The 13,165-nt window shown below is 46.7% G+C and overlaps 1 protein-coding gene across 1 annotated transcript in view; it reads left to right on the top strand.

Annotated features, from left to right (window-relative positions):
• The first annotated feature begins 627 nt into the window (after positions 1–627).
• The window catches only part of Ica1l (islet cell autoantigen 1 like), a 78,941-nt gene continuing 66,403 nt past the window's right edge, over positions 628–13,165 (top strand). Inside the window, 3 exon segments of the mRNA XM_051153876.1 lie at positions 628–723; positions 3,591–3,676; positions 4,964–5,007. Coding sequence (XP_051009833.1) covers positions 661–723; positions 3,591–3,676; positions 4,964–5,007 — 193 coding nt within the window. The 5' untranslated portion in view covers positions 628–660.

Raw genomic sequence — 13,165 nt, 5'->3', positions numbered from 1 at the left:
GAGGTGTGGACATCCTGGTCTACATAGCAAGTTCCAGGCCAGCCAGTGCTACATGGTAAGACCCTGTCTCACAAAGCCAAACAAAACATAAAAAAGATTCTTACAGGCCAATGTGAGGGCAAAACAGATGGAGATGCCATCGAGCCTGGTGACTTGAACTTGGCCCCCGGGACCCACATGGTGGATCGAGAGAACCGTTTCCCACAAGTTGTTCTCTGACCTCTATAGGCACTCCATAACATGCGTGTGTACACACACACACACACAGAGCTTATATATGCTAACATACAGATTACACACGTGTCCCTTCTTCTATAGAGACTGCTGTTTTTATGCCTTTAATGCCTATGATTTTGGATTCCGAGGTACTCGGATGCATTGGTTTTCTTTCCTCCTGTGAGCTGTAGTCTCCAGTTCTGTAGGTCTCCAGTGCTGTGTACAGATAGGCGCAGATGTACATGCAAACTCCATTCTAACTTCCATGAAGAATTGTGCTCTATAGCTCTTTCTGGCTCCCCATACCTGGGCAGTTGGCTCAGTTTCTGAGCACCACAGCAGTGAGGACGAAGACGGATCAGATCTTGGATGGGCAGAACTGTAGCGTTGCCTTTTATTTTTCCACAGAGAACATTGCTTGGATTTTGGGAGAAAACAGCTCAAATGATGTCCCAAATCCAGGAGGCCTGTACTGGTTTGCATCCGTACGACTTCATAGCTCTCAAGGTATGTCTCCCAGGTCCTCTTGTTTAACCGGATCACACTTCAGAGAGGTGATAATGTTGAAACTGTCTTTTTCTGGGCTTAGGTTCAAACTCATGAAACCCTTGGGGGGCATGTTCCCCCACTTTTAAGGACCAGTGCTTTCTAGGTCCCAATCTCTGTCAGTAACCCTGAAGCACACTCCCCCCACAGGGAAGTGGGGAGCAAGAAAGTGAAAAGGAAAGTAGGGTGAGTCTAGGACAGTCAAGGCTACACAGAGAAAACCTGTCTCGAAAAAATAAAAATTAAAAATAAAAAGGAAAGTAGGTGCAGAGGTGTGGGGCAGAGGCATGGCTCAAAATGTAAGAGCTGAGCTCTTACAGAGGACCCACCACGCCTATAATCTCAGCACTCGGGGAAGCAGAAGCAGGCCAATCTTTGTGAGTTCGAGAACAGCCTGGTCTACAAAGACAGCCAAGGCTACACAGAGAAACCCTGTCTTGAAAAAAAAAAAAAAGAGGACCTAAGCCAGGTGGTGGTGCACTCAAGAGGCAGAGGCAGGTGGGTTGCTCTGAGTTCCAGGCCAGCCTGGTCTACAAAGCAGGGACAGCCAAGACTACACAGAGAAACCCTGGCTCAAAAACAAAACAAACAAAAAAAGAAAGAAAGAAAGAGTAAAGAAGAGGAGCCAAGGTTGGTCCCCAACATCGACGCTGGGTGGCTCACAACTTCCTGTAACTCCAGCTTCTGGGCTCTGTGGGTACCTGAACACAATTAAAAATAAGCCCTTAAAAAAAAGATCCTAGACTGTGATATTTACTAATAAACATTGTTAAATATGCTGGTCTTGGTGGTGCACACCTGTATTCCTAGCACTCAGGAAGGCAGAGACAGGGGGATCTCTGTGAGTTCAAGGCCAGCCAGGTTTACAAAGTGAGTCCAGGACAGCCAGGGCTACACAGAGAAATTCTGTCTCCAAAAAAAAAATTTTTTTTAAATACGTACACAGGGGATATCTAAATCTTTGGAAAGGAAAAAAAAAAAAAAAAAAAAAGCAATAAGTGATAGAAAATAATTGCATGTTCTCAATACTGGTCAATACTGGCAATTTTAGAAGTTTAAGATAAATTTCCTTCCCGCCCTTCCCCTTATGCCTTCCCCAGTTGTGCTCATGATGCCTGGATCACACTGCATGGCCCTGACACGGGTGCTAGTGCAGCACGTGCATGTGAAAAGTGTGCTTGCATGTGATTACAGTTCCTCCATGTTTGCACAGCATCTAGTCTTCCTTTGTATGTGGCTTACTCAACATAGTCATTGCTTCAGTTATGATGGGCTAGCTTTAGGTGCCTTTTAACCTTGCATTCTTTTCTCCTCCTCCTCCCTTCCCCTCCTCCTCCTCCTCCTCCTCCTCCCTCCCCTCCTCCTCCTCCTTTTCTGTTACACAAACCCTGTCCCTGTCTTGGACTTTCTCGGTAGAACGGGTTGGCCTCAAACTCACAGAGTTCTTATCCCAGCAGGATGAAGTCTCTTTGGTGGAATTTAGGTCATCTTTTAAAAAATTGGTGGTGGGCGCCTGGAGAGATGGCTGAGAGATTAAGAGCACTGGCTGCTCTTCCAAAGGTCCTGAGTTCAATTCCCAGCAACCACATGGTGGCTCACAACCATCTATAAGGAGATCTGGCGCCTCTTCTGGCCTGATGGCTCACCTGCAGGCAGCGCACTGTATACATAATAAATAATGGGAAGGAGGAGGGAGGGGACTATGATCAGGATGTAAAGTGAATAAACAAACAAAAATTGGGCTGGGGAGATGGCTCAGAGGTTAAGAGCACTGCCTGCTCTTCCAAAGGTCCTGAGTTCAATTCCCAGCAACCACAATGAGATCTGGTGCCCTCTTCTGACAGGCAGGCACACATGCAAGCAGAATATGTATAAATAAAAAAAAACAAAACAAAAAACAAAAAACAAAAAATTGAAGAGTGCATATCTGTCTGTGTGTGTGGGTCTGTGTGTGCCTATGTGTACATGTATATGTGTGTGTGTGTGCACGTGTGGAGGTGCTTTCAGAGGCAAAAGTCAAAGGTGTCTGATCCTTTTGGAAACTGGAATAATAGGTGTTAGGTGGTTGTTGAGCTGCCTGATGTGGATGCTAGGAATTGAACTCAGGTTTCCCTGGAAGAACAGTACATATTCTTAACTGCTGAGTCATCACTTCAGTCTCCTTTAAGCCTTTTCCTTTTAGAGACTGGGTCGCACCTGCCTGGGGCTGGCCTTGAACTCACAGAGTGCTCAGACACAAGTCACCATACCATGCACATCTTTTAAGTCATTTTAGAGACAATATCTCTCAGCCCCAAAACTGCCCTTAATTAAAGGTGTTCCAGTGGATGTGTGTTATGTATTTAGGCAAATCTGTGCCTGATTTCTACTCAGAATCATCTTTAGCTGTATGATGAGATTGCAGAACTGGCCAGCAATGCAATGGGTTTTCTCTGGACCTATTATCACAAGTTGCTAACTTTTTCTGAAGCAGATCACAGTGTGTGTGGTTCCACAGGCAGCCAGGGTGAAGGCAGTGGTGCTCAGTGCAAGTCACGTCGACTCACATTCCCATGGCCCTCATTCTCCACCCAGAACTAGTTCGATTTTATATCACCTGAAATTTTGTGTTTTCAATACAGTGTTTCTCTTTGTAGCCCTGACTGTCCTAGGCTCGCTTTGTAGACCAGGCTGGCCTGGGACTCACAGCGATCTGCTGCCTGCCTCTGCCTCCCAAATGCTGGGATTAAAGCATGTGCCACCATCCCCAGCGAAGTTTTTATTTTCCTTTTAATTGTAAAAAGAGTAGATTTTTTCAGTCTCCTTAACATTAAATTTCACATCCTTAGCGACTACAGGACACCCCAGGCAATCCCACTGCAGACCACAAAGAAGAGCAAGCAGACGGCAGCTGTCTAACTGCAAACCTCAATAAGTAAGTAGACCAAGCTGAAGCCCGCATGCTATCCTGTGACACACGTGAGACTGCTCATCGCTTTCTCTCTGCCTCACCAAGTGCTTATTCTATGTCGCTTTTCTAAACAACACAGCACAGACACCCACCACCCACCCCCAAGCCCACCCAGCCCATCGACATGGTAGGCAAAGGAGCTGACAGAAGGACTAGTCAGCTGTGGGGATGGCTGTGGGGATGGCGGCAGGCACAGCACTGTCAGGAGGCTGGGACCTAAGGGGCCTCACAGGCCGGCTGCCCTGGGCTTTCGCTGTTCATGCTTCTCGCTGCTTTGCTCCTCCTACCTCCATCAAACTCACAACGACAATAGCAACAAACCCGCGGTCCCACGTAGTAGATGGGATCCAAGCAGTCTTTCTCTATGGGAAATCCAATCTAAATCTGTGTGTATGAAATGCATAAGTTAAACTTACCTAAGTATTATGTTGACATTCAAAGCCATGAATGAGACCAAATGCATTGGAAATTTCATTTCAAATCCTAAGTCTTTTCTTTTTCTTTTTTTAAACTCTAAGGATTTTTTTGTTTTGTTTTTTTCAAGACAGGATTTCTGTGTGTAGCCTTGGTTGTCCTAGACTCACTTTGTAGGCCAGGCCGGTACAGACCCTGAGTTAGCGTTTAAATGTTTACATGTTTAAATGTTTGTAACATTTTAAATGTAATTTGAATCAATCTTTTAGAACATTTTACATTCTTGAAAGACTATGACAAACTATTTTGACATTAAAAATGTGGCCATTTCCCTCAGTGGTGGTGGTGCACGCCTTTAATCCCAGCACTCGGGAGTAGAGGCGGAGGATCACTGTGAGTTCAAGGCCAGCCTAGTCTACAGAGTCAATTCCAGGACAGCCAAGGCTACATAGAGAAACCTTGTCTCCAAAACAAAAACAGAAACAACAACAACAAGAAAATATGAATAAGGGGTTTTTATAGTCTATACAGGTCTATAGAAGTGGAATATACTGTTACAGACTTGATCTACCAGACAAGTATTTTATGTACCACCTGAATTAACATTTTAATTATATGAAACTGGGAGTTATCAACCTCAATATTTTTTGGAGGGGGTTTGTTTTTCAAGACAGGATTTCCCTGTATAGTCTTGGCTGTCCTGAACTTGAACTCACAGAGATCTGCCTGCCTCTTCCTTCCTGGGTGCTGGGATTCCAGGCATGTGCTGCTGTGCCTGGCTTGACCCTCAAATGTATTTTAACCAAAATCTCTGTACTTTCTGGTTTTTAACTTTAGGGTAGCTTTGTCTGAAGAAGAAGAGGGAATTGAGAGAGAACCAGGTAAGATGATAGATGCATTAAATTGAAGTGGCCACTTTGTTTGTTTGTGGGTTTTTCTTTTCTTTTGTTTTTTGTTTGTTGTTTTTTGAGACAGGGTTTCTCTGTGTAGCTTGGCTGCCCTGGACTCGCTTTGTGGACCAGGCTGGCCTCGAACTCACAGCAGTCCACCTGTCTCTGCCTCCTGAGTGCTGGGATTAAAGGCGTGCACCACCACCACTGAGGGAAATGGCCACATTTTTAATGTCAAAATAGTTTGTCATAGTCTTTCAAAAATGTAAAATGTTCTAAAAGATTGATTCAAATTACATTTAAATGTTGTCACTTTATAATTCCACTGTACATTCTTCCCTAACAGGACTGAGGCCAAAACAAATTTCTTTTAAGCCACATATAATGGAGACTTTAAAAAAAATACACCTAGTCATCAGTACTCTGACTCTTGATTAAATAATTTAATCCATTTACACTTATTGATTATTACTAGATGGGGTCTTGCCACACGCCCCCTTTGGGACAGGGTCTCCCAAGCCCTGATGTGTAGACGAGGTTGGCCTCAAACTCAGAGATGAGATGCCTTGTCCTCCTGAGTGCTGTGATTGAAGGTGTGTGTCAGCATGCCTTTCCTTGCTGCAGCCATGTCCTTCTGGCTGGTCCAGGCACTGCTTGCCTCTGGATGAGAACATTTCTCACTCAGGGGTGGCTAGAGCACTTTAGGGTGAAGCCTGTTGCCTGGGCACTAGGGCAGGTTCCCAGTCTGGGGTGGGGGGTTGGGGGTTAGGGCGTTGGGGGTAGAGACTGACCAGGTAAGACACAGGCCCAGCAGTTCTTCACTGGGGGATCAGCACTGAGCTATCAGCAGTGGCGGAGCAGGCCCCAGCAGCTGCAAAGGCAGTTCTACCATTGCTGCCTGACCACTTGGTATCCAATGGCGGTCCGCCCCCCCCAAAAAAAAATGGAGTCTCAGATGGTCATGGTTGAGGAATGGCAAGCAAGAGAGTATGACTGAGCATGTGCATACCCCAAAAGCCAGACAGCATTTATTCATCAACTTTGGGCAGTGGGGAGGGGTTGAGAGGCTGAATATGTCTGATTCACTAGGGCTAAGGGTACCAGGATACTTAATCCACATACAGTAGCACAAGAGCTAATTTACATGCAGTAACATGGGTGGGGGCGAGGGTATCACAAGAAGTTGAAAACAGTACTTTAATTATCCTATGTGTGAGGAGATGACTTCTAGGTACAATTAAAAGTCATTTGCTGGAGGCTAGCATTTGCTCAGCATAGGGTGGGGTACTTTCAGGAAGTCTCTGTGCTTTCTGAATAAATTCCTCATCAGGAAAGGGTCAGGTTTGTAATCTTCCCTGAGGGCAAAATCTGGGGTTACTAGATCAGGTGGAGTGAGAACCCCACTAAGGAAGGGAGTTTGCTTTAATTTCAACCTTATCCAGCAGAGCCCCACAAATATTAGTTGTAGAATCCCACCATTGCAACCCCATCTTACTGCTAGACTTCATCTTAAGCCTGTCCTCAAGGTCACCCCAGTTACTGTAAAAACCGCAAACTGTTCCAGGAAAAGACCCACCCTAGGCCTGAGCCAATCAGGGGACAGCAGGAAGTACCTAACGTCCGCAGATGTTAAGCATTTCGAGGTCAGGCTTGACCAATCCCCTAGTACCCACCCAACCTTGCTAACTCTCAACCAATTCTTGTAACTGCCGAACTGGTAACTCCTGTTCTTTGTCATAACCACGGTAAAAAACCCTGCCTACTGTGGTTCAGGGCTCTCATACTGATCTGCTGCCTAGGTGAGGTTGGAGAGCCCTCAGGCTAGAGTTTAAATAAGACCCCTTGCTTTGCATATGGCTTCAGACTCCTGGTGGTATAGCATTAACTTTATAGTTTCTGGCCAGGTTGTGGTACATGCCTTTAATCCCAGCACTTGGGAGGCAGAGGCAGGTGGATCGCTGTGAGTTTGAGGCCAGCCTGGTCTATAAAGTGAGTCCAGCATAGTTAAGGATACACAGAGAAACCCTGTCTCAAAAAACAAAACCAAACAAAACTTTATAATTTCTTCTCATCTTACAGTTTCCCTAAGTGGTTGGGTGCTTCTTCAGTGTGCTTTTGTAAGGGCAAAATTAATGCCATATTTCATATGTAAGGTGTAGTCTGCAATTAATGATGGTCTGTATAAAAACTTGTCCCCTAAGTGACCCTTCTCCCTGCTTTCTGGGAACGACACCTGCCAGCAGTCCGCAGAAACTCCACTGGAGTGATTACATACAATTAGCTCCCAAGGTTCCTCAGAGATAAAACGACTTCCCCACCACACTCAGTCTCCACCCAACCTGCCCAAACATCAACATTCCTGGGACCCACAACCCCCACTTCCCCTTATAAGCCCACTGCCCTTGAAGCTCGGGGTCACTCTCCTATCCTGCTGCATCAGGAAGGACTGTGATCCGAAGCTCTGAGCCCGTAATACAGGACCCTGTATATGTTACATCAGTATCGAGTCCTGGTGGTCTTTTTGGGAGTCTCCTGATCTGGGTAAGCTCAGTATTACACTGAGCGATCTTGGTATAACATTTGGGGGCTCGTCCGGGATCCCCCCCAGGCCTCCAGGACTCTGAGCCAAGGGTTCTAGACCGGCCGGTAAGTGTCCGTGTTACCATGTTAGGTGTACTGTCTATGCATATCTGTGCCTTGGCTCTGTGTTTCTGTGTTCCCAGGTGGGACACCTGTATCTGTGGCAGCCAGGAGTGACTTAGCAGACGCGCTGTATAGTCACGGCTGCGGAAACCTGTGAAGACGGTCCAGGTCCCCATCAGGAGGGAGTCTCTGACTTCCGTCAGGGAGACTTTAGAGTCTCATGGGGCAGGGGGTGGAGTAGGGGGTGGGGGGTGGACAACTTCGGTTTCCATTAGGAGGGAGTCTCTTACTCCTGTCAGGGAGGCCTTAGAGCCTTATGGGGGCACTCCAGTCCCCACCAGAAGAACTTAAAGCCTCACACCAGATCTGGCTACTGAACGCTCTCCTGGGTGGCCGAACTGGTACTCGTTTCCTGTCAAATAGGCAAGCTGACAGTGTTTGTATGTGTTTATGTGTCTGACGACTATTTTTTAAGTTGTTTTTTTTTTTTAAACAATTTATTCTACATATACAATGTTCTGCCTGCATGTGCCTGCCTGCTGGAAGAGGGTATCAGATCTCATTATAGATGGTTTTTGAGCCACCATGTGGTTGCTGGGAATTGAACTCAGGACCTCTGGAAGAGTAGCCAGTGCTCTTAACCGCTAAAGCCATCTCTCCAGCCCCTGACGACTATTTTCTGTGTAGTGTTGACTGAGACTTTGATGGACTGAAGGATGGGACAGACGACCTCGAGCCCCCTGGACCTAGTCTTGACTTGTTTTAAGGAAGTGAGAACTAGGGCACACGATCTGTCAGTAGACATTAAGAAAGAAAAGATGACAACTTCCTGTGTGCCTCTGAATGGCCCTCCCTCAGTGTTGGGTGGCCTCTGGAAGGCACATTTCACCTGCCTACTATTGAAGCAGTAAAAGAGAAGGTATTTCATAGGGCGCATGGTCACCCAGACCAGGTACCCTATATTTTGGTATGAAAAGGACCGGTAACACACCCACCCATTTGGGTAAAGCCTTTTCTTCCCCCTAGACCGGAGCCACAGACCAGGTACCAAGGAGACAATAGCAAATCCGCCGTCCACCTCTCCCCCCAGATATTGGCTACTCAAACTAAGGCTGGATCAGGAGGATCCCAATTAGCCGATTACTCAGTACTTCAGGGGAGCAGAAGAAGAACCTCTCTTTCCCCTACCCCCCTACAAGCTCCCTATTCTGTCTCCTCCTCCTCCCCCCTCAAATCTCAGCCCATTCCCTCTCTGCCGCCTCCTCCTCTCCTGGCTGAAGGACCTGCTCAGGGTAGCAGAAGCCGAAGAGGGGCCACCCCTGAAGCAGATCCTACTGTGCTGCCCCTCCGAGCGGCAGGACCCATAGCAGGAAATGGCAATCAGCCACACCAGTGTTGGCCATCTTCCTCCTCAGATCTGTATAATTGGAAAATTCAGAATCCCCACTTCTCAGAGAATCCTTTAGAAACTATTCTGTTTACTCATTTACCCATGTGGGATGATTGCTAGCAGCTTTTACAGGTTCTCCTCACCACTGAGGAACATGAAAGAATTCTTCTAGAGGCAAAGAAGCTGATTCCAGGAGCCACAGAGTGCCAACCCAAAATCCAGCTGATGTTGACCTGGGCTGTACTGGAACTCAACTCTGTAGACCAGGCTGGTCTCAAACTCAGAGATCCGCCTACCTCTGCTTCCTAACTGCTGTAGGACAGACCTAGTGGAGAGAAATTCCCCCAGTTTTTATCTTTCCTTTTTTGTTTTTTGTGTGGTGTGTGTGTTTTTTTTTTTTTTTTTTTTTTTTTCTTTTCTTTTCTTTTTTGAGACAGCATTTCTCTTGTAGTCCTGGCTGTCCTGGACTTGCTTTGTAGACCAGGCTGGCCTGGAACTCACAGAGATCTACCTGCTTCTGCCTCCTAAATGTTGGGATTACAGGTGTGGGCCACCACGCCTGGCTCTACTTCTTTGTTTTTAAAAGACAGCTTTTCACCAGGCACACACCTTTATTTCTTTAAATTTTTTTTTTTGTCCTCACTGTTTCCTTTATTTTCTTTTTTTTTAAATTAATTTATTCTTGTTACATCTCAATGGTTATCCCATCCCTTGTATCTTCCCATTCTTCCCTCCCTCCCATTTTCCCCTTATTCCCCTCCCCTATGACTGTTCCTGAGGGGGACCTCCTCCCCATGTATATGCTCATAGGGTATCAAGTCTTTTCTTGGTAACCTGCTGTCCTTCCTCTGACAGGGGACATGGTCAAATATGAGGCACCAGAGTACATGAGAAAGTCATATCCCACTCTCCACTCAACTGTGGAGAATGTTCCGACCATTAGCTAGATCTGGGTAGGGGTTTAAAGTTTACCGCCTGTATTGTCCTTGGCTGGTGCCTTAATTTGAGTGGGACCCCTGGGCCCAAATCTGCCTATCATAATGTTCTACTTGTAGGTTTCTAGGACCCTCTGGATCCTTCTACTTTGCTATTCTCCCATGCTTCTCTCATCTAGAGTCCCAATAGGATGTCCTCCCCTCTGTCCCAGTTTTCTGGTAAGTGAAGACTTTCGTGGGACATGCCCCTTGGGCTAGTATGCAGATATAAGTGAGTATATACCACTTTCTGCGTCTGGGTTAACTCACTCATTATGATAATTTCTAGCTCAATCCATTTATCCACAAATTTCAGGAATTCCTTGTTTTTAATAGCTGAGTAGTATTCCATAGTGTATATGTACCACAGTTTCTTTATCCATTCTTCTACTGATGGACACTTAGGCTGTTTCTATGTTCTGGCTATTATGAATAAGGCTGCTATGAACATGGTTGAGCAAAGTTTCTTGTTGTCACCAGGCACACACCTTTAAATGCCAGCATTTGGAGGCAGAGGCAGGCGGATCTCTGTGAGTTCAAGGCCAGCCTGATCTACAGAGTGAGTTCTAGGACAGCCAAGGACAGCTTTTCTGGGCTACTCTTGGCTATCAGTTTCCTTAGACACCGTTAACACCTCAAGCCACTGTCTCTTGACCTATAAACGTTCTACAGCATATTCTGGCCCAAGCAGAATTGGACAGGTTTATGTATGTTTGCTTTAACACTGGAGAGCTTACTGCATATCTTACTCTTTCATGAGAGTGGCTGGCAACTTTTGACTTCTTGTTTTTTGATAGACTCCTCTAGGTTTGGGAAGTCTTCAGTTATTTGACCTTCTCAAGTCCCTCTTGAAGTGTAATGACTAGATGTTTACTCTTTAATACTGCTACACTTCTGTCGTCCCCCCCCCCCCAGTTCTCTTATTTTCTCCTTCCTCTGAGATATTTTCCTTCCTATCCATAGACTGTGTTTTCACATTGAAAGCTTTGTCGCTGCCCTTCCAGGAAGTAGTTTGTAGTCTCTGCCTGTGGACACTTCCACTGGTTTAGCACTAGATGGCGCCCTACACCCAAGTTTGCCTTCATTTTCCTTTAAGATGGCCCTCAGAACTCAAGAGCACCATGAAAGGACATGGCGACTTACAGCTGAAATCTCAGCACTTGAAAGGCTGAGACAGGAGGATTGCCACCAGTTCGAGGCTATCCTGAGTTACAGTATGAGACCTTGTCTCAATAATTTTAAAAAGGGCATCTTCCCCAGCCCATGTTTGTTCAATCCATAGCTGATGTGTTATTTAGAAATAACTGGAGGTGTGTATAAGGACTTGATTCTTGTAAGCCTTCCCTGGGCCTGGATGGGCCCAGACACTCCACCCACTGTCACTGGCCTGTAGCCAGACAGTATGGTGTCCTCTCTTACTAGGGATGTCACATGGAGGCACCAGCCCCGGCTTTTTTTTTTTTTTTTTTTTTTTTTTTTTTTTTTTTTTTTTTTGTTTTTTGTTTTTCGAGACAGGGTTTCTCTGTGTAGCCTTGACTGTCCTGGACTCACTCTGTAGAGCAGGCTGGCCTCAAACTCACAGAGATCCATCTGCCTCTGCCTCCCCAGTGCTGGGATTAAAGGTGTGCGCCACCACCCCGGCTCTTATGCAGTAATGGGCATCTACTTTTCTTGTTGTCCCGAAGCAGACAGTTGAACTCTTGTGTTGGGATGGCTGGTGGGGTGTGTGGTGTGTGTGTGTGTGTGTGTGTGTTTGTGTGTGTGTGTGTGTGTGTGTGTGTATACGACTTCAGGTGACCAACACTGCAGTGCTAGGCCATAGTTGGATCCTATAGCCTAAGACCAGCACAGAGGGGAAGAGCAGGGTAGGACCTAAATGACTGTTGCTGCTGGTGAACTCACTGTCAAGACTACTGCAAAGGACTCATTGATGCCAGGAGAAATGTAAGTCTGATCATATGAGCCCAGGCCTGGGGACAGGGACCATCAGGGCTGCCCCAGTGTCTGGTTTTGCCCAGCAGCAAACAAATCCCAAACAGCATTGCTTCTTACCTATTCCAGTTGGGAACGCTGGGAGAACTAAGATAACTTCTACCTCTGGGGTCTCACAGCCAGAGTCCTGTGCAGTGTGGAGCCTGTGCTCACAGCAATGCAGCCTACCAGAGTTGGGTGTTCACCCGATGACGCCCCTGTGGATCAGGAAGCAACGTCTCGAGAACTGACCTAGAGGTTACAGTCCTCAGGTCTGCCTACTGGTGGGGCTCGTGCTGACTGAGCCCTCAGGTCAAGCCCTGGGATCTCCTTCCTGCTCTAGCCACAGAATTTACGTCTGGGTGGGAGGGGCTGGTGGACAGTTACTTGGCATCTGGCTAAGGGCTAGAGCATCAGTTGGTGGTGTGAGGGTAGAGGCTGCGGGGCCCTGTCTGGGTTTTACCTAGTGAGCCTAGCTAAGCTAAGGCTTGCCCTAATGTGTTCCCTCCTACAGGCGGGGGTCTTCCTCCCCACTGTGCCGCTCTGAGTTGGGGAGGGCTGAGGCAAGAGATGCCTTCCTGGTTTCCTCAGTGTATTCTTGCTATTCTACACGCAGGGACTGCAGGCTTACCCTAGCTTCCTTAGCCCTTGGAAAGGTAAAGAGTGCAAGACTTGGTGTCTCTGTGGGAGGAGAACACTCCTTCATCCCGTCAGTTAGGCCACCATCTTGCATCCAATCTCTGCCTATTTTCTTACCATAGATTCCTTTAGTTCTCTGAATAGCTAAGTGACTGAAAGTTTGAGCATTAAATATGGCACTTAGTGTCACGCAAGGCTTCTAGTGTCACACTGCCTTCTTGCCAGTGTATGCCTCACAGCATTCGCTGAAAACTGGATATTGTAAATGTGCCTTAGTAACTTTGGGTGCTGGTCCCACCTACTAACAGCTTGGTTTTGTTTGGTTTGGGTTTGGGTTTTTTGAGACAGGGTTTCTCTCTGTTATCTTGGCTGTCCTGGACTTGCTTTGTAGACCAGGCTGGCCTTGAATTCACAGATCCACCTCTGCCTCCCAGTGCTGGGATTAAGGTGTGCGCCACTGCGCCCGGCCTAACTACTTGGTTTTTAGTGTAGAATTATTTTAATGGGGTCTAGCCATCATCTTCTCCTCTCC

The sequence above is a fragment of the Acomys russatus genome, chromosome 12, assembly GCF_903995435.1.
Source record: "Acomys russatus chromosome 12, mAcoRus1.1, whole genome shotgun sequence".
NCBI classification, from domain to species: domain Eukaryota; kingdom Metazoa; phylum Chordata; class Mammalia; order Rodentia; family Muridae; genus Acomys; species Acomys russatus.
The sequence above is the reverse complement of the archived record's forward strand: the minus strand, read 5'-3'. Positions and strand labels throughout refer to the sequence as shown.